We start from the raw sequence: 19,499 nt of genomic DNA on the forward strand, positions 1-19,499 counted from the left end.
GATAAAAATCTGTGTTTCAGTGCACTCAAGTGTCAATGAAAGCAATGCAGCTCAGTGGAAAAAAAACACTATAAATAGTATGTAAAAATACTAAGTATCTTCTAGCCAATCTGGGCTGAAGTGTTAAAAGGGGTAATTATAATTGTTAAATATGATCAATGATCTGAGGAACAGGAGTGTTTATAGAGGAGTACAGGGTCATTCTTCTGTGAGTGGGGGGAAGGGTGCACAGGGGACACAAAGGTAACCACAGAAATAGTAACCTAAGAATTACTCTGGAAAGTTAGTTCAACCATGAAAAGAGAAGCTGCTGTCCTCAAGCTAGAGTTTAAACCTGGCTGAGGCTGCATCGTAAATTTCTAGACAAAATATAACCTCACATATTACATACTCCAGAGAAAACCTGTCAAAAGAGTAACAACTGTAACCCCTGCAGCCAACTGCAGCAGTTCTTAGGAAACAGGGTACTGCAGCCACAGACGTTCCCAACAGAGACTGCAGAAATATTCTGCATGCACAGCCCTTCCCACATCTGAGGTGCTTCACTCTTTCCTTTTATAAACAGGACACTGAAGTGCAACATCATTTCACGTACTTTTTTCAACAAATCTGGAGAAAACACAAACATGCAGCTCTCACAGGGTAATTCACCAGATCCTGAGCACCTGCTCTTCTCAAGGTACTGTGCTCAGCATCAAAGAGAATGACGTTGAACAGGGCTGAGTCCCTACCCTGCAGAAGCCAAACAGGGCTCAGTCCCTACCTGGAGAAGTTGAACAGGGCTGAGTCCCTACCCTGGAGAAGCTGAATAGGGCTCAGTCCTACCTGCAGAAGCTGAACAGAGCTTAGTCCCCACCCTGGAGAAGCTGAACAGGGCTCAGTCCCTACCCTGGAGAAGCCTACATGTAAAACATGCCATAGAACACTTGAGGGTGAATAAGAGAGCAGTAGAGGGGCAGAGGTATTTGACTGCGCCTGGGGAGAGGCAACAATCTATGAAAAAAAGGCACTGACTTTAAGGAGTTATGGGAGACCCACAGTGAAGAACCCAAGTCCTTCACCAATCAGCCACAAGAATTTTGGTAAGCCACCCAAGCCTTTGCGGGGCTAAACTTTCATGTGCAAAATGAAGAGGCCTGACTGGTAAGTTTTATTGAGAGCTCCTTATGAAAGAAGGCTAAAGCACTACCATACACAATAGGACAAACATGCATGTCCACTGATATCTATAAACCTCAAGTTTGGATTCTAGGAGCCAAGAATGAGGGCAAGATAACACACAAATGATTATCACACAACTCTAAAATCCTGTGCTGCTCTAAAAATCCTATGTCGATGTGTTGCTAACATTTGCTAGCAACTAGAAATAAGTGAATCATTAAAATTTTTGCCACCAATAATTTCCATAAACACAAAGTGCAAAATTGTACTAAGCACCACAGGGAAAAATTCAAACCCCTTAAAATTCTATTCTTTACATGAACTAGCCCCTTCAAATGAACACCTGAAAAATATATAGCACTTTGGAATTTTTTAAGCACCATATATATATATAGATATATATATAGATATATATATATACACACACATATATATAATATATATATAACTGATTTTTTTTCCAACGGATCTAAGCTAGCCTATCAAAAACCTAGAATATTCCACTAAAACAATAACTTTTACTCAATCCTATTTTGTGATGGTGCTAAAAGCCTCATTTTCTAAAATACTGGGTTGGCCAAAAAGTTCCTTTGGATTTTCCCGTAAGATATTATGAAAATCCCGAACGAACTTTTTGGCCAACCCAATAAAATACATATGGAGAGAGATGCCAAGACTCACTTGTAATGACTTGTTCGTCTGTGGGATCCAGTGGGCCTGCCTGACCCCACACCCTACCTTGAAATACTCACTTCGGTTACTAGGTCCTCTACAATCTAAAGAGCAACATTCAATTTAGCATCCTCAGTCAACAAGCGTGTCTCAAAGTAAAAAGAGGATGTTTATTTTTTCCCCAAAAATGAATGGTTTTTCTGTTATCGATAGTTTCATGGCTTTTAACTGCACTGCTTTGTTTCCTAGAGCTCAGTACCAGGGGAGAATGAATGGGCTGGTGCCTGAGAGTAAAGGCAGAAGTGAAGGATTAGCAGCTACACTGACTGGTCCACTGCAATCACTTTAAAATAACATTAAATAACCAGGAAGTAATACTGGAAAAGACATATTAATCAATCCAAAACCAAAGGAAATCAACTAGACACAAATAAGACAAAGAAAATTCTTATATGATTACAAAGTAAGTAACCATTCAAGAAAATTAATTATATTTAAGCACAGCTTAAGGAACTAAACTGAACACTGCTTTTAAAAAGAGGATAAAAGATTTAAGAGGATTCTAAGCTCTGTAGAAATAAAAAATTACTTGATCAAGTGCCTACAAAGAATATTTTTCCAAAGCAACAAATACTTGGTGAGTCACACATCCAACTACTATTCTAAACATGTGAAAAAGAAAATCCTTTTCAAAAAAAGAAAATCCTTACTTTCCTCTGTGACTCCCAAGAAAGCTGCTTACTTGCTGTCAGTTATTTCCCAGGGAGCTTCTCGGAAGTTCTCTTTCTATCTCTAAATTAGAATAAATATATTTTCTGAAAGTCTGTTTTCTAAAGTTTTACCAGCACCTTCTAATGATGAATCTCACCCACAGAAAGTGAAATTAGTCACATAATGTGAGAAAAAAGAGAATCTGCCTTAAAGATATTCAGCTACAACTTAAGAAGCTGCCCATTTTCTAAAAACAAAGCAAGCACGCTCCACCAGTGACACAGAGTGGAAGTGTGTGAAAACCCAAGCTCAGCCGTGTGACCCCCTACGTCTCAGGGCTTCACTTTACCCTCCCCAGAAATCCAGACTTAAACCCAACTTCACACTTGCCATCACCATCTGGATGACTGACAAGCACCTCCTGCTTAACATGATCAGAGCAGAACTCCTGGTTTTAGCCTGTGGACTTCTCACACAGTCTTCCACATCGTGGTAAAAGACATCACCCTCTAATCAGTCACTCTGGCCAAGAATCTGGGCAGTGCAACACAGTGGTCAGGAGTAAAGACTGAAGCCAGGCTGCATGGATGCAAACCCTGCCCTGGCTCCTCACTTAGCTGTGCAGACTGTACGCCTCAGAGACTGAAAATGGTACCCACCTAACAGGATTACTGTGAAGATGAAATGTGAAGCTCATGTGAAGCATTTAGAACAGCACCTGGCAAATATTAAATGTTCATTAAGTATAAGCTATCATTATTGTTTTTATCCTGATTTCCTCTTTTTCTCTCACACCCAGTGTGTCAACAGCACTTCAAGAAAGTAACTGAAATCCAGAGAGTTCTCTGAATCATCACCACCACAACCAGCCTCTTTCCAGCCACTATCTAGATCAAAGTGATAAAATTCTGAACTAGTCTTCCTACTGCCATTCTTTCTATACCCTCCAAAGTGGTTTTCAGCCACAGTAACCTATTCTAAATATAAATCAGATTATATCACTCCCTTTTCCAAAACTATCCAATGGTTTTCCACTACATTAGGCTAAAAAATCAATCTCTCTACCCCGGTTTATTCAAAGTCCTGCATCACTGCCGTCTCATTCTGTACAGCTCCCCGCTAGCTCACTACGCTCCAGCATTGTGCAAAAATGCCAACCCTCTCTCCTTGGGGCCTTGGCATCAATGACCGCTCCTGCCTAGAATGTACTTTCCTCTACTTTTGCTCTGCTGGCTCCTTCATGTCACATATAATATTGTTATTGTTTATTTCTTTGGTAACTGGTATAAGTTTTATAAGAGAAGAAATTTCATCTATCCTATTAAGTATTATATCCCTAGTACTGAAAACAATACGTGGGTGAACAAATAAAAAGTTATTAAAAAAAAAAAACCATTAACTGAGAGAACTGGCTAAAGGTTCTAAAATTGTTATGTGAAGCAAAGAAATATATCTTTCCCTCATTCTTTTCCCTAACTGGTTATCAATTTATTGCATCTCAACTCCAAATTCACCCTTTTTGCCTGCTCTGTAACTGGACCCTAATACACTTACCTTTCAATATTTCCTGAGTTTGAAGATCTAAATCCCCTGATAATACAACTACTCATAAAGGCACAGTTTTTCATCAAAAGATCCTAAGAATCACAATTAGAAAACCCAAGATCCAGTTATGGCTGCAGCAATTACTGGCCAAAAAGACACTGGACAAACTACCTGGCCTCTCTGAGCAGCACTTTCCTAGCCTGTGTGATGCAGACGGTCATCCTCATCCATCTCAGAGACTTGTGGTGAGGATCAAATGAGATCACAGACAAGCAGTAAACTATGCGCGGACAGTAAGAGTCATCTTCATTATTCAGTATCTATCAGTCCAACAAAATGTTATTGAGCACTGACCCTATGTTACGTAGAGAGAAAAGTTTAAGACCAAGCCCTTACTCTCAAAAAGCTTACATTGTAGTTGAGAAGAAAAACGCTAACTGGAGTAATCTCACTGCAGTTTGGTAGTGTGCAGAATGCTGTGGGGGCACAAAGGAGACACACTCAGTACAATCCTGGGGCTCAGGGGGGCTTCCTGGAGGAAGCAGTGCCACAGCTGAGTCTCACGGATCAGCAGGGTGAGAAAAGAGCTCTTATCAAATAAGAACATAATGCCCATCTTTTACTAGTCCTAAAGCATGCTCAAAAGCCAGATTTGTTATCTTATAATATAAATCACATGATCAAAGACTAACAACAAGATTGCAGATGTCACCTGGGGTAAAATTCTTCTATCAACTTAGACTTTCCCCAGCACCATTTATTTCTTCCTCTACCACAAATTAGAATACCTTTTTCTAAATCTTTAGGACAATTCTTCTCATCCTACAGGATATTTTCAAATGCTTTCAATTACATACTTCAAGGTCAAAACCTTCCTCACTGGAAAGGACTGTAATCAAGAAACCATCACAATGGGTTTAATTTCCCCTTTGCCACAGCCTAAAAGCAACACCTTCCCTTCCTTCCAGAGCTTCAGACTCCAAAGCTGTCAGGACAGCTTCCCAAGCAACCCCCTCCATCCACTCTCCTTCACGGCGAGGCAAAAGGCTCTATGGACAACCTCTCAACCAGACTCGGGCCCTGACCTACCCAGGAGAAAGCCAAGCACTTTTTGGCCAACCCAGTATTTTAGAAAATGAGGCTTTTGGCACCAATATAAAGTAGGACTGAGTAAAAGTTATTGTTTTCAGAATAAAAACAATACCAGAGAAAATTATAAGTTTTAACTCAAAAGGAAAGGTTGGCCTTTGCTTATACGGTAATCGGTACAGCTTAAAAAGAGCCACAGCACATAACTTTGAAGTTATGTACTAAACACTAAGTACCCAAAAAAGTGTCCCAAAAAAGTACAAAAGAAAACTACACTCAGATTAACAAACAACACTGAAAAATGTATTTTTAAGATGTTATCACTTAAGTGTCTGTTTAAACAAATCTCTTAAAAAGCACTGATTATGTCATTTATTTAACTCAGCTACCTCCAATTTCACCCAGCAGCGGGCTGTTTATTGTAGCACTAACCTAGTACTGCTTTTCCTAATTAAACATAAAGACTTTCTTCTACATTGCCCTCTACTGACACAAAATAACAATTTAGAACAGAAATCTAGGGGTTATATCTACCACAGGCCACACTAATTGTTAAGGGTCACATATGACATCCATCTCCAAGGAAAAAAAGACACAACCTTGAAGAGACAAAGGCTGTTCACAAAATTAATCATCTCACCAATAGTATTACTAGGAGAAAGAAAAAAATGACAAAATTAACCATGAGTAGTAACAAATAAAAACCTACTTAAAGGGACTTTCCTGGTGGCACAGTGATTAAGAATCCACGGGCCAATGCAGGGGATGATCCCTGGTCTGGGAAGATCCCACATGCTGCAGAGCAACTAAGGCCGTGTGCCACAAAGCCTGCGCTCTGGAACCCGCGAGCCACAACTACTGCACAACTACTGAAGCCCACACGCCCTAGAGCCCGTGCACCACAACTACCGAGCCCACGCAGCACAACTACTGAAGCCCACGTGTTCTAGGGCCCACGTGCTGCAACTACTGAGCCCGTGTGCTGCAACTACTGAAGCCCACGTGCCTAGAGCCCACGCTCTGCAACGAGAAGCCACCGCAATGAGAAAGCCTGCACACAACGAAAAGTAGCCCTCACTCACCGCAACTAGAGAAAGCCCGTGTGCAGCAATGAAGACCCAATACAGCCAAAAAAATAAATTTAAAAAAAAAACCTACTTAAATACATAAATATAAGACATGACACCATAAAACTCCTAGAAGAGAACATAGATAAAACATTCTCATACATAAATTGTACCAATGTTTTATTAGGTCATTCTCCCAAGTCAATAGAAATAAAAGGAAAAATAAACAAATGGGACCTAATCAACCTTACAAGCAAAAGAAAGAAAAACCACCCTTGCACAGCAAAGGAAACCATCAACAGAACGAAAAGATAGCCTATGGACTGGGAGAAAATATTTGCAAATGATGTGACCAACAAGGGCTTAATTTCCAAAATACACAAACAGCTCATATAACTCAATGACAAAAAAAAACCCAATCAAAAAATGGGCAGAAGATCTAAATAAACATTGCTCCAAAGAAGACATACAGATGGCCAATAGGCACATAAAAGGATGCTCATCATCACTAATTATTAGGAAAAAGCAAATCAAAACTACAGTGAGGTATCACCTCACAACAGTCAGAATGGCATTAAAAAGTCTACAAACAACAAATGCTAAAGAGGGTGTGGAGAAAAGTGAACCCTCCTACACTGTTGGTGGGAATTTAAGCTGGTACAGCCACTATGGAAAACAGTATTGGAGGTTCCTTAAAAAACTAAAAATAGAGTTGCCTTATGATCCAGCAATCCCACTCTTACGCATATACCCAGACAAACCATAATTCAAAAAAATACATGCACCCCTATGTTCATAGCAGCATTACTAAAATAGCCAAGACGTGGAAACAACCTAAATGTTCATCAACAGATGAGTGGATAAAGAAGATGTGGTACACATATAAAATGGAATGGAATGAAATGCCATTTGCAGCAACATGGATGGCTGCTAGAGATTATCGCACTAAGTGAAGTAAGTCAGAAAGAGAAAGATAAATACCATATGACAGCACTTATATGTGCAATCTAAAATATGACACAAATGAGCTTATCTATGAAACAGAAACAGACTCACAGATATAGAGAATGGACTTGTGGTTGCCAAGGGAGAGGGATGGATTGGGAGTTTGGGGTTAGCAGACACAAACTATTACAGAATGGATAAACAACAAGGTCCTACTGTATAGCACAGGGAACTATATTCAATACCCTGTGATAAACCATAATGGAAAAGAATATATATATATGCATAACTGAGTCACTTTGCTGTACAGCAGAAATTAACTCAACCTTGTAAGTCAACTATACTTCAATAAAATAAATTTAAAAAAAATTAAAACCTAGGAATTCTACAAATAACAGTACAGCATCATAAGCAATCTGAATATTATTATAAAAATTAAACTATTTTTTAAGAAGTACAGAACAAAACTATCAAGAGTATGTAACTGAAAACATGAACATATAGAAATAAAGTGAACATGGAAATATGGAAACAAAGTAAAATACTTACAGCCAAAGCCTTGGACAGTTTGGTTCTAAATTCATTAAGGATGATAGCCACAATGTCCTTGAGTGGTACATAAGCAAAGCCATTTTCCAAATAGACTTTCCTTCCTCTGAACAAATCCAGAGCATCAGCAAAAGGGATCTGAATTCAGTGTGAAAAACAGGGAAAATAAGTCAGTACCTGTCATTACGAAATTCTCCTACGTCTTCGTAAGTACTAAGGCTAAACAAAATCTCTCCTCTGAGAAAATCATTAGTCCTAGCAGATCTAAAGAAAAAAAAAAAGCAAGAAGATCAATTTATACTCCTTGTAAGTAAACAACAGCATTAGGAAGGAGTGGCAGGCGGAAAATGTGTTTGTTTTAGAGTAGATCTTTCAAAAAATAATAAGCCAAGTTAAAATGCTTTATTTTCATTCTTAACTCATCAATTTACAAATTATAATCACCAGGATTTCAAATTCCCAGCTCAAGCCCTCTGGGTACACTGCATTCCTCTCACGTGACATAGTCCACATTTTGTTCTGTATCAAGTGGAATCCAATGTGTATACAATATGTTCAGTGCTAAAAATTACCAGTAAGTAAAGTAATTCCAAATTTCTTCATCTATGTTTCCACTCTTTCTCCAGGGAAATATATTGGAAAAGCTACTCTCAACACTAAGAAATGGAAATAATAATAAATGTCCAGTTTTATCTTTAAAATAAGTACTTGCCAGTAAATATTTTTTTAAAAACCTAATAAATACTATTCTACTTACACTTTTTAAAGTCCTATGAACTATGGTAAAATTTTAAGAGATGAGATTATGGTAATGGTATTAATAAATTGCAAAACTCATCCTTACTCTTCAAGAGTTTTTCTACTTTTTAAAAATGAGATAAAAAACTAGGTTAAAAAAAAAAAAAAGATTCCCCAAATACCCTATTCACCCAAGTTTTATGGAAGAGTTAAATCTATATGCCCATAATTCTTCAATGTATTCAATGACACCACACAATAATCAGATCATGTGTTTTTACAGAAAGTTTCTAATTAATTTACAGATTTCTACATCCAGCACACAGTCCTTGCCCTGAAGCAGTTCACCACTTGGTTGAAGAAACAAGACGGACTCACGTGGACAAACACGCCCTGCAGGAGGACGCTGGCCAGACTGGGGGGGGGGGGGGAGCGGGGGAGGTAGGGATGGAGTGCCCGTGGTGGCAGGACCCGCACCAGACGCCAGGCATGGGCGGCAGATAGCCGCCCCTCCCCTGCTTCGGGAGGTCCTCAGCCCCGCAGCCCTGCACCTGGCTCACCCAGGCAGGAGTCTGTGCTGAGGGTGCGCGGATGGCGGTGTGGGGGCAGGGGCCGGACCCGGGCAGGGGGAAGAAGGCCGGGGCCCCAGGGCACCCGGGAGGGAGGAGAGGCTCCCGCGCGGAGGCGGCGTAGGGAACAAGGGGCCGGGGAAGAGGGGCGTTGCAGGGCTTCCCAGCCCCAGCGCAGCCCGAGGCTGAGCACAGTGAGGAGAGCGTGGCCCGCAGTGGGTCGGCACCCGAGCAGCACCAGGAGTCGGTGCAGCGCAGCCCGGGGCAGAGAGCACAGCACATCCGGGGGGCGAAGACAACATCCGAACAGAAGGGGGAGAGGCTGCGCCCACAAGAGGCTACACAAATGCGTCAATAAAACACGGATAGAAGCTCAATGTGATACATTTAACAAAACCTAGGAAGTACTTTAAAAGCGTACCTACCTTATAAACTGATTCCAGCTCCAACTGAACCCCACCTAAACTGTGTGATGAAGCCATAATATCCTGTTCTCGGAGAGTCTTATCTTCATCACTTATCTAAAAGGAAACATATTTTATATCTTTTAAAAATTAAAACTCTGCATTCAGTTTCAATAAAGCACTTTCCTGTTCTAGTGAAGATTCTATACTTTTTAAAAACTTTTAAAACCCTGGTATCTGAAATCATTCCTAATATGATTATTAAGTCGTTACTATCATTAATGAAGCCAAAATATAGAAGAAAATTTAAATTCAATATACTTTCAAATTTCTACTCTGTCAATTTCTGAGGACACATATCGAAAGAACAGTAGCAGAGAAACAATATCCTGGACTAGCTGCACCCACAGACTCATGAAAGGAGAAAATGAAAACCTTTCTGAAGAAATACACAATTCTCCTAGGGCTTAGTATAGTCCTCCAAATAACTCCCCAAATACAATCTCTAGCACACAGAGAAAACACACACACAAGGAAATAAGACTCCATCAGTGGGAACCAGATTGGTAAAACGAAAAGAAAAGTATAAGGATTGGAAAAAAGAAACAAAATTGTCATTATTTACATATTATGTGATTAGAATCCTTAGAAAATCCAGAAAAATCCACAGATAAATTATTAGACCTACTGACCTAATTAAGCAAGGTATCTGGCTACAATGTCATATACAGAAAAACCAATTGTATTTCTATCTGCCAGCAGCCCACTTTAATAATGGATTTTTTTTAAACTACCATTCATAATGGGATTAAAACTATCAGTATTTAGGAATAAATCTAACAAAAGATGGTCAAGACCTCTAGGAAAAAAAAAATGTAAAACCTTACTGAAGGAAACTGGAGAAAACCTAAATAACCGAGAGACATCCATAAACATGCACCAGATGATGTAATACTATAAATGTACCAATTCTCCTCACATTAACCTGCAGAATCAATATACTCTCAAGCAAAATCACAATAGCTTATGTGTCTGTGTTGCTTCTAGAATGTATAGGGACACACAAAGTGCCAAGGAAAGCCAAGATAGAAAAAGACAGTCAACCCAATAGAAAAATGATCAAAAGATATGAACACACGCTTTACAACTGAGAAAATTTGAAGGGCCAATATATACGATCATATCTCGTCTTATTGCACTTGGCTTTATTGTGCTTCCCAGATATTACTCTTTTTTTTTTAAACAAATTGAAGGTTTGTGGCAACCCTGTGTTGAGGAAGTCTATTGGCACCATTTTTCCAACAGTATTTGCTCACTTCGTGTCTCTGTCACATTTTCGTAATTCTCAAAGTATTTCAAACATTTTCATTATTATTGTATTTGAGAGCACTGAACAAACAAACATGTATCATCAAAAATCAGTGCAAGAGAGTCATCAACTGAAAACTACCACCTCAATTCCTTTTTGGTAATGGACAGGATAAAAATACAAAAACTAAAAATGTAATATAACTAGATGTCATGAGAAGTCTCAATAGGCAAAAATTTTAAAGCGTGTCACAGCACACATTATATACAATCAACACTCATTCTAAAGTGTTTAAATTGAGTTTTAGCAATAGCAAATATTTCTCTAAGAGCTAACACCAGATTATTCTCCTTTAGTATTGGCTTTGTTTACATATACCTGTTGATAGTAACTTCTCTACAAAATTGACTATTTACTTTTTACTCCGCATTCCATAGGACAAATCCTTCCAAGCTCAAATATACCACCAGATACACAATGCAAAGACTATTTGAGAAGAGGCAGGTATGTTTCAGAGCCAAGCTGTAATTCGCAAACAGCAACTGATAAAGTGAGAAACTGACCAGGGAGACATAGTGAAAGGGAACAAGGTATCTGTACATCCTCGTGATGATCTTTCACTATCTTTAAGTGATTTCCAATTTAAATATAAAAACTATTTCAAATTTGTGCAGTGAACACTTACTTATTTGAAATTAAATAAAAATTAAATACATATGCCTGTTCTCCCCACCATTAATGGGGATAATCATAGGTGATTGCATGGATCGTTTTTTGCCCAAATGGTTTTGACTGGATCTGGCAATACTGAAGTTGAGGCCAAATGTAACCCACCACGTCCCTTTTACAATCACTTATTACAGCAACAAAGAATTAGATAACTTTGAACATACAGATGTTTGCCATGATAATATCTGGGGTTTTAACTGAACAAATCCCACAGCAATATATAAGAACCACTAAGACTTCTCCACGAATATAGGGGAATATAGTACCTCTCTTTCCCTAAACTCAACTCAAATATTTGTATTAACAATACCACAGGTGTTTATAAGCAATTAACTGCTCACCAAGTAACTGTCAGGTAAGCAGGGGAAGCACACTTCAGCTCAACTGTCATACAACAGAATACTTTACTTACAAGAGACTTAATGTTCCAAACACTCTTCTACCTTAGGTATATAGTCAAGGCTCAATTTAAACAAAATTCAAGGTCTTGAATGAAAACTAGAGTAGATTATTAAAGAATGTGGTAAGACTGTCTTTCACTGAAATCTTCCCCCACCCCCCAAAAAAATAGAAAAAAAATTATCTGGACTTTACTTAGATTAGAAATAATGAATAAAATTCTAAGGGATTCAATGTGTTTCTAAACTGTTCACCCAAAGTAACTGGGTGCATTCCAAATAATGCGCATTCTAGCTGAAATTAATGTCATTTCCTACATGATAGCCTTTCAGTAAATATTGTTTTTCCTTGGTGAATTAAAAAGTTCATCCATTTGCCACACACATCTAAACCTTCATTTAGCTATTTAATAATAAACAAAATAAGAGAATTGTCACTGAAAAATGTTGGATGACTGTCTGAAACTTTATTAATTAGTATAAACTTCTATTAACTTCATTATTTCAAATTTCTAAAATAATCTTGAGTATTCTCTTCTGCTTCTGGTATAAAAACTACTGGGAAAAATATGAGCATATTTCACTTTCTCAGGCTTCCCTAATGAGGTTAACTACTGGATGCCTAGAAAAAACTCATTCTCCAAAAGAGCAAGACAAAATTAAACAGCTTCCTGCTTCTACTAACAAAGGATCTCATGTAAGAGTTAAAAACAGCTACAGTGGAACAATTATAAAAGCAGAGGAACTGAGTAGAAAGTATATCGTTTTTGTAACTGCAGAAACCTAAGTTCAAATCTTAAAAAAGTGAATTAACCTCTTCATACCTCAGTTTCTCCATTGGTAAAAGGAAGAAAATAATACCTGTTTCATGAACTTTTTTGTCAGAATTAAGTAAAATAAAGTATGTAAAGTGTCTAGAATAGGCCTAACATATAGCATGCCTTTAATAAATGGTAAATATTTATTATTACTATCAGTAATGTACATTTTGATTAGCTTGTTTTCCAGGAACACAGTGAAACATTTTTGATCCACATGATCATGATAAGATGGCAAAGCTGGAAGATCCTGAGCTCACCTCCTCCTACAAACACACCAAAACTACACCTATATATACAACAACTCTCTCTGAGAATGACCTGAAGACTAGCAGAAGAGCTCTTGTACAATTAAGGATATAAAGAAAAAAACACACTGAGTAGGGTAGAAGGGGCAGAGACACTATCTAGTCAAGACCCACATCCCCAGAGCAGCAAGCCACAAGCAGGAGGAGATATCACAAACTCAGAGGCCCTCCCTCAGGAGCGAAGGGTTTGAGCCCCATATTGGGCACACCAGACCCAGGGACTGGCACTGGGTAGGTGAGCCCACTTAACTAGCTTTGAAAACCAGCAGGGCTTATGCACAGGTGAGCTGAAGGAAATTGAAATTTCACTCTTAAAGGGCTCACACACAAACTCACTCACTGGGAGTCCCAGCACAGAGGCTGCAGTTTAAAAAGAGCCTAGTGCTCTAGATAGCTTGCCAAGGCCACCCCAGCAAACCCCAGGTCCACTCCAGCACCAATCATCCCACCAAGGCAGCAGCCCCAACATGTCCTGGAAAAGCCCCAGCCCATCCCCACTACAACTCCACCTGGCCTGCCAAAGCTGACCAGCACATACAGTCTACACTGGGGATACTCCTATACAAGATCACACCTCCAAAACCAAGAGACATAACGTTTCACCTAATTCACAGAAACAAACACAGAAAGTCTAACAAAATGAGGAGACAGAGAAATCTGTTCCAAACAAAAGAACAAAATAAAATCCCAGAGGAAAACCCTAATGAAATGGAGATAAGTAATTTACCTGATAAAGAGTTCAAAGCATGGTCACAAAGATGCTCGCAGAACTCAGGAGAAGAATGGAGGAACACAATGAGAACTTCACAAAGAGTTAGAATATATAAGAACCAATCGGAGCTAAAGAATACAACAACTGAAATGAAAAATACATTAGAGGAAATACACAGCATTTTAGATGATACATAAGACCACATAAGCAACAAGGAAGAGAGAATAGTGAAACTCAACCAATAAGAACAGAAAAAAGAAAAACGAATTTTTAAAAATGGGAATAATTTAAGGGAACTCTAGGACAACACCAAGTGCACTAACATTCACATTATGGGCCCAGAAGGAGAAAGGGGCAGAAAACCTATTCAGTAAAATTATGGCTGACAACTTCCCCAAACTGGGGAAGAAAACACACATGCAGGTTCAGGAAGCATAAAATCCCAAACAAGATGAACCCAAGAGATCCACACCAAGACATATCATAATTAAAATGGGAAAAGTTAAAGACAGGGAGAGAAACTTTAAGGCAGCAAGAGAAAAACAGTGAGTCACATACAAAGGAACCCCCAAAAGGCTATCAGCTGACTTTTCAGCAGAAACTTTGCAGACCACAAGGGAGTGGCATGCTGCATTTAAAGTAATGAAAGAAAACAGCTTACAACCAAGAACAGCCAGGAAGGCTACTGTTCAGAATCAAAGGAGAGTTAAAGAGTTTCCCAGACAAGCAAAAACTAAGAGTTCATCACCACTAAACCAGCCTTACAAATGTTAAAGGGTTTTTAAGCAGAAAAGGCTATAACTAGAAATAAGAAAATATATGAAAGAAAAAAACTTCACAGCTAAAGGCAAATACATAGTAAAGACAGTGGATCATCCATTTAAAAAGCTAGTATGAACATTAAAAGAAAAAAGTCATAAAATCAACTATAATTACAATAAGCAATTAAGAGACACACAAAGTAAAAAGATGTAAAATATGACACCAAAAACATTAAATGTAGATGGGAGGAGTAAAAAAGTAATGCTTTTAGAATGCATTCAAACTTAAGCAAACATCAGGTTAAAACAAACATATATATACATATATATACACACACACACACACACACACATATATATATATATATACACACATATATGAACCTCATGGTAACCAAAAACCAAAACCCTACAAGAGATACACAAAAAATAAAGATAAAGGAATCCAAACATAGCACTAAAGAAAATCATCAAACCACAAGGGAAGAGAACAAGAGAAGAAGAAAGGAAGAGAAATACAAAAACAACCAGAAAACAATAGCAAAATGGCAATAAGTACATAGCTATCAGAAATTACTTTAAATGTAAATGGACTAAACTCACAAATAAAAAGATATAAGGTAGCTGAATGGATAAAAAAAATAAGACCCATTTATAGCCTGCCTACAAGACACTCACTTCAGATCTAAAGACACACACAGGCTGAAAGTGAAGAAATGAAAAAAGATATTCCATGAAAAAAATGAAAAGAAAACTGGGAGAGAAATACTTGTATAAGATAAAAGATTTTTTAAAACAAAGGCTGTAACAAAAGATAAAGAAGGACATTACATAATGATAAAGAGGTCAATCTAACAAAAGGATATGATGTTTGTAAATCTTTATGCACCCAACATAGGAGCATATAAATATATAAAGCAAACATTAACAAACATAAAGGGAGAAACTGACAGTAATACAATAATAGTAGGGGACTTTAATATCCCACTTACATTAATGGATAGAGAGAAAATCAATAAGTAAACACTGACCTTAATCAACGCACTAGACCGATGGACTTAATAGATGTGTGTGTGTGTATGTGTATGTGTGTGTGTGTGTGTGTGTGTGTGTGTGTGTGTGTATAGAACATTCCATCCAAAAGCAGAACTCACATTCTTTTCAAGTGCACATGTGACATTCTCCAGGACAGATCACATGCTAGGCCACAAAACAAGTCTCAATAAATTAAAGAAGACTGAAATCATATCAAGCACCTCTTCTGATCACAACATCACAACAGTTTGAAACTTGAAATCAATTACAAGAAGAAAATTGGAAAAACAAAAACATGTGGAGGCTGAACAACATGCTACTAAACAACCAATCAGTGAACAAATAAATCAAAAAGGAAATTTAAAAATACCTAGAGACATATGAAAATGAAACCAAATGATCCAAAAACTATGGGATGCAGCAAAAGCAATTCTAAGAAAAAAGCTCATAGTGATACAGGCCTACCGCAAGAAACAAAAACAGGGCTTCCCTGGTGGCGCAGTGGTTGAGAGTCTGCCTGCTGATGCGGGGACTTGGGTTCATGCCCCAGTGCGGGAGGATCCCACATGCTGCAGAGCGGCTGGGCCCGTAAGCCATGGCCGCTGAGCCTGTGCGTCCGGAGCCTGTGCTCCACAGCGGGAGAGGCCACAACAGTGAGAGGCCTGCATACCGCAAAAAAAAAAAAGAAAGAAACAAAAACAACTAAAATAAACAATCTAACTTTACACCTAAAGGAACTAGAAAAAGAAGAGCCAACAAAACCTAAAATTAGTAGAAGGAAGGAAATTAAAAGACCAGAGTGGATATAAATGAAATAGAGACTAAAAAAAAAAAAAAAAATAGAAAAGATCAATGAAACCAAAAGCTGGTTCTTTGAAAACATAAAGAAAATAGACAAACCTGTAGCCAGACTCATCAAGTGAAAAAAAAAAAAAAAAAAAAAAAAGAGAGGGCCCGAATAAATAAAATCACAAACGAAAGAAAATTTACAACCAATACCACAGAAACACAGCCATAAAAGACTACTACAAACAATTACATGCCCCCAAATTGGACAACCTAGTAATAATGGATAAATTCCTCAAAACACACAATCTTCCAAAACTGAATCAGGAAGAAATAGAAAATCTCAACAGACCAATTACCAGTAATGAAATTGAATCAGTAATAAAAAAAAAAAAATCCAGCAAACAAAAGTCCAGGATCAGATGGCTTCACAGAGGAACTGTATCAAATATTTAAAGAAGAGTTATCCTTCTCAAACTATTCCAAAAAATTGAAGAGGAAGAAATGTTGCCAAACTTATTCTACAAGTCCAATATCACCCTGATACAAAACCAGACAAAGACACTACAAAAATAGAAAATAACAAGCCACTGTCTCTGATGAATATGGAATGCAAAAAATCTTCAACAAAATATTAGTAAAACAAATTCAACAATACATTAAAAGGATTATATACCATGACTGAGATTTAGTCTCAGGATGCAAGGATGGTTCAATATCTGCAAATCAATGTGCTAAACCACAATAATAAAACAAAGAAAAAGAATCACATGATCATCTCAATAGATGCAGAAAAAGCATTTGACAAAATCCAACATCCATTTATGATTAAAAAAACTCCTAACAAAGTGTGTATAGAGGGAACATATCTCAACATAATAAAGATTACATACAACAAACCCACAGCTAACACTATACTTGATGGTGAAAAGTTGAAAGACATGGATGCCCATCCTCACCACTTTTATCCAACACAGTACTAGAATCCTAGCCATAGCAATCAGACAAGAAAAAGAAATCAAAGGCATCCAAATTGGAGGGAAGAAGTAAAACTGTTACTATTCGCAGATGACATACTACATGTAGAAAAACTTAAGACTCCAGCAAAAAAACTATTAGAACTAATAAATTCATGCAGTAAAGTTGCAGAATATAAAATTAAATTACAGAAATCTGTTGCATTTCTGTACACTAATAACTCTCAGAAAGAGAAATTAAGTAAATCCCATTTACAAATGCATCAAAATAAATAAGATACCTAGAAATAAATTTAACCAAAGAGGCTAAAAACCTGTACTCTGAAAACCATAAGACAGTGACGAAAGAAAATGAAGACAATACAAATAATTGGAAATATATACCATGCTCATGAAATGAAAGAATAAATATTGTTAAAATGCCCATACTACCCCAAAAAACTACAGTCCATGCAATCCCTATCAAAATACCCATGGCATTTTTCACAGAACTAGAACAATCCTAACTAGAATAGCCTAAAATTTGTATGAAACCACAAAAGACCCCAAATACTCAAAGCAATCTTGAGAAAGAAAAACAAACTTGGAAATATCATGCTCCTGATTTCCAACCATACTACAAAGCTACAGTAATCAAAATAGTATGGTACTGCCGCAGAAACAAACACATAGATCAGTGGAACAGAATTAAGAATCCAGAAATAAACCCATACTTTTTGGGTCAACTAATTTACCACAAAGAAGCCAAGAATTTACAATAGGGAAAAACAGTCTCTTCAATAAATGGTGTTGGGAAAACTGAACAGCTAAATGCAAAAGAGTGAAATGGCCATTTTCTAACACCATATACAAAAATAAACTCAAAATGGGTTAAAGACTTAAATGTAAGACCTGAAAGCATAAAACTCATAGAAGAGAACATAGGTAGTATGTTGTCTGACATCAGTCTCAGCAATTTCTTTTTTTTGGATCTGTCACCCCAGTCAAGAAAAACAAAAGCAAAAATAAACAGATAGGACTTCATCAAACTAAAAAGCTTTTGCAGAATGAAGAAAACTATCAACAAAACAAAATGGCCACCTACTGAATGGGAGAAAATATTTGCAAATGATAACTGATATGGGTTTAATATCCAAAATATATGAACAACTCATATAACTTAATATCAAAAACAAACAATCTGATTAAAAACTGGGCAGAGGAGATGAATAGACATTTTTTCCAAAGAAGACAAACAGATGGCCGACAGGCACATGAACAGATGCTGAACATCACTACTCACCAGGAAAAGGCAAATCAAAACCACAATGAGCTATCACCTCATACCTGTCAGAATGGCTATTATCGAAAAGATAAATTTTGGGGAGGGTGTGGAGAAAAGGGAACCCTAATACACTGTTGGTGTATTAAATTGTAAATTGGTGCAGCCTCTGTGGAAAACAATATAGAGATGCCTCAAAAAATTAAAAATAAAACTACCATGCAATACAGCAATTCCACTCCTGGAAAGAAAACAAAAACATTAATTCAAAAAGATATATGCACCCCTATGTTCACTGAAGCATTATTTACAATAGCCAAGATATGGAAGCAATCTAAGTCTCTAATGATAGACAAATGGATAAAGAAGATGTGGTATATATATACACAGTGGAATATTATTCAGCCATGAATGACATCTTGATACTTGTGACAACATGGACTGACCTAGAGTGTATTATGCTAAGTGAAAAAAGTCAGAGAGAGAAAAACAAATACCATGATTTACCTATATGTGGAATCTAAAAACCCAAACAAAAGAACAAACAAAGAACAGAAGTAGACTCACAGATACAGAAAACAAGCTAGTTTTTGCCAGAGGGGAGGCGGACAGGGGGAAGGGCAAATAGGTGAAGGTGATTAAGAGGTACAAACTTCTAGTTATAAAGTAAGTAAGTCACAGGGATATAATGTACAGCATAGGGAATACAGTCAGTAATACTGTAATAACTGTGTATGGTGACAGATGGTAAGAAGATGCATAGTGGTGATCACTTTGTAATGTATAAAAACATTAAATCATTATGTTGTACACTTGAAACTAAAATGATGTTGTAAGTCAACTATATTTCAATTAAGTAAATAAAGTGAAATGTTTCCTGAAACTAAACTGGTTTCTATGAATTTGTCATTTTATTAGTTAAACTAACATATGACTGGTCTTTAGGGGGTATACA

General features: G+C 37.4%; 1 protein-coding gene across 4 annotated transcripts in view; it reads right to left on the bottom strand.

The window, feature by feature from the left end:
• Nucleotides 1-19,499, bottom strand: part of PRIM2 (DNA primase subunit 2) — a 285,580-nt gene that overhangs the window by 207,124 nt on the left and 58,957 nt on the right. For all 4 annotated transcript variants that reach the window (XM_060164099.1, XM_060164103.1, XM_060164100.1 and 1 more), the window contains exons 6-7: nucleotides 9,472-9,567; nucleotides 7,740-7,877 (exon numbers count right to left, since the gene is read on the bottom strand). In XM_060164099.1, the coding sequence (XP_060020082.1) occupies nucleotides 7,740-7,877; nucleotides 9,472-9,567 (234 nt within the window). The remainder of the gene's footprint in view (nucleotides 1-7,739; nucleotides 7,878-9,471; nucleotides 9,568-19,499) is intronic.

This window comes from Lagenorhynchus albirostris, chromosome 10 (assembly GCF_949774975.1).
Source record: "Lagenorhynchus albirostris chromosome 10, mLagAlb1.1, whole genome shotgun sequence".
NCBI classification, from domain to species: Eukaryota; Metazoa; Chordata; class Mammalia; order Artiodactyla; family Delphinidae; genus Lagenorhynchus; species Lagenorhynchus albirostris.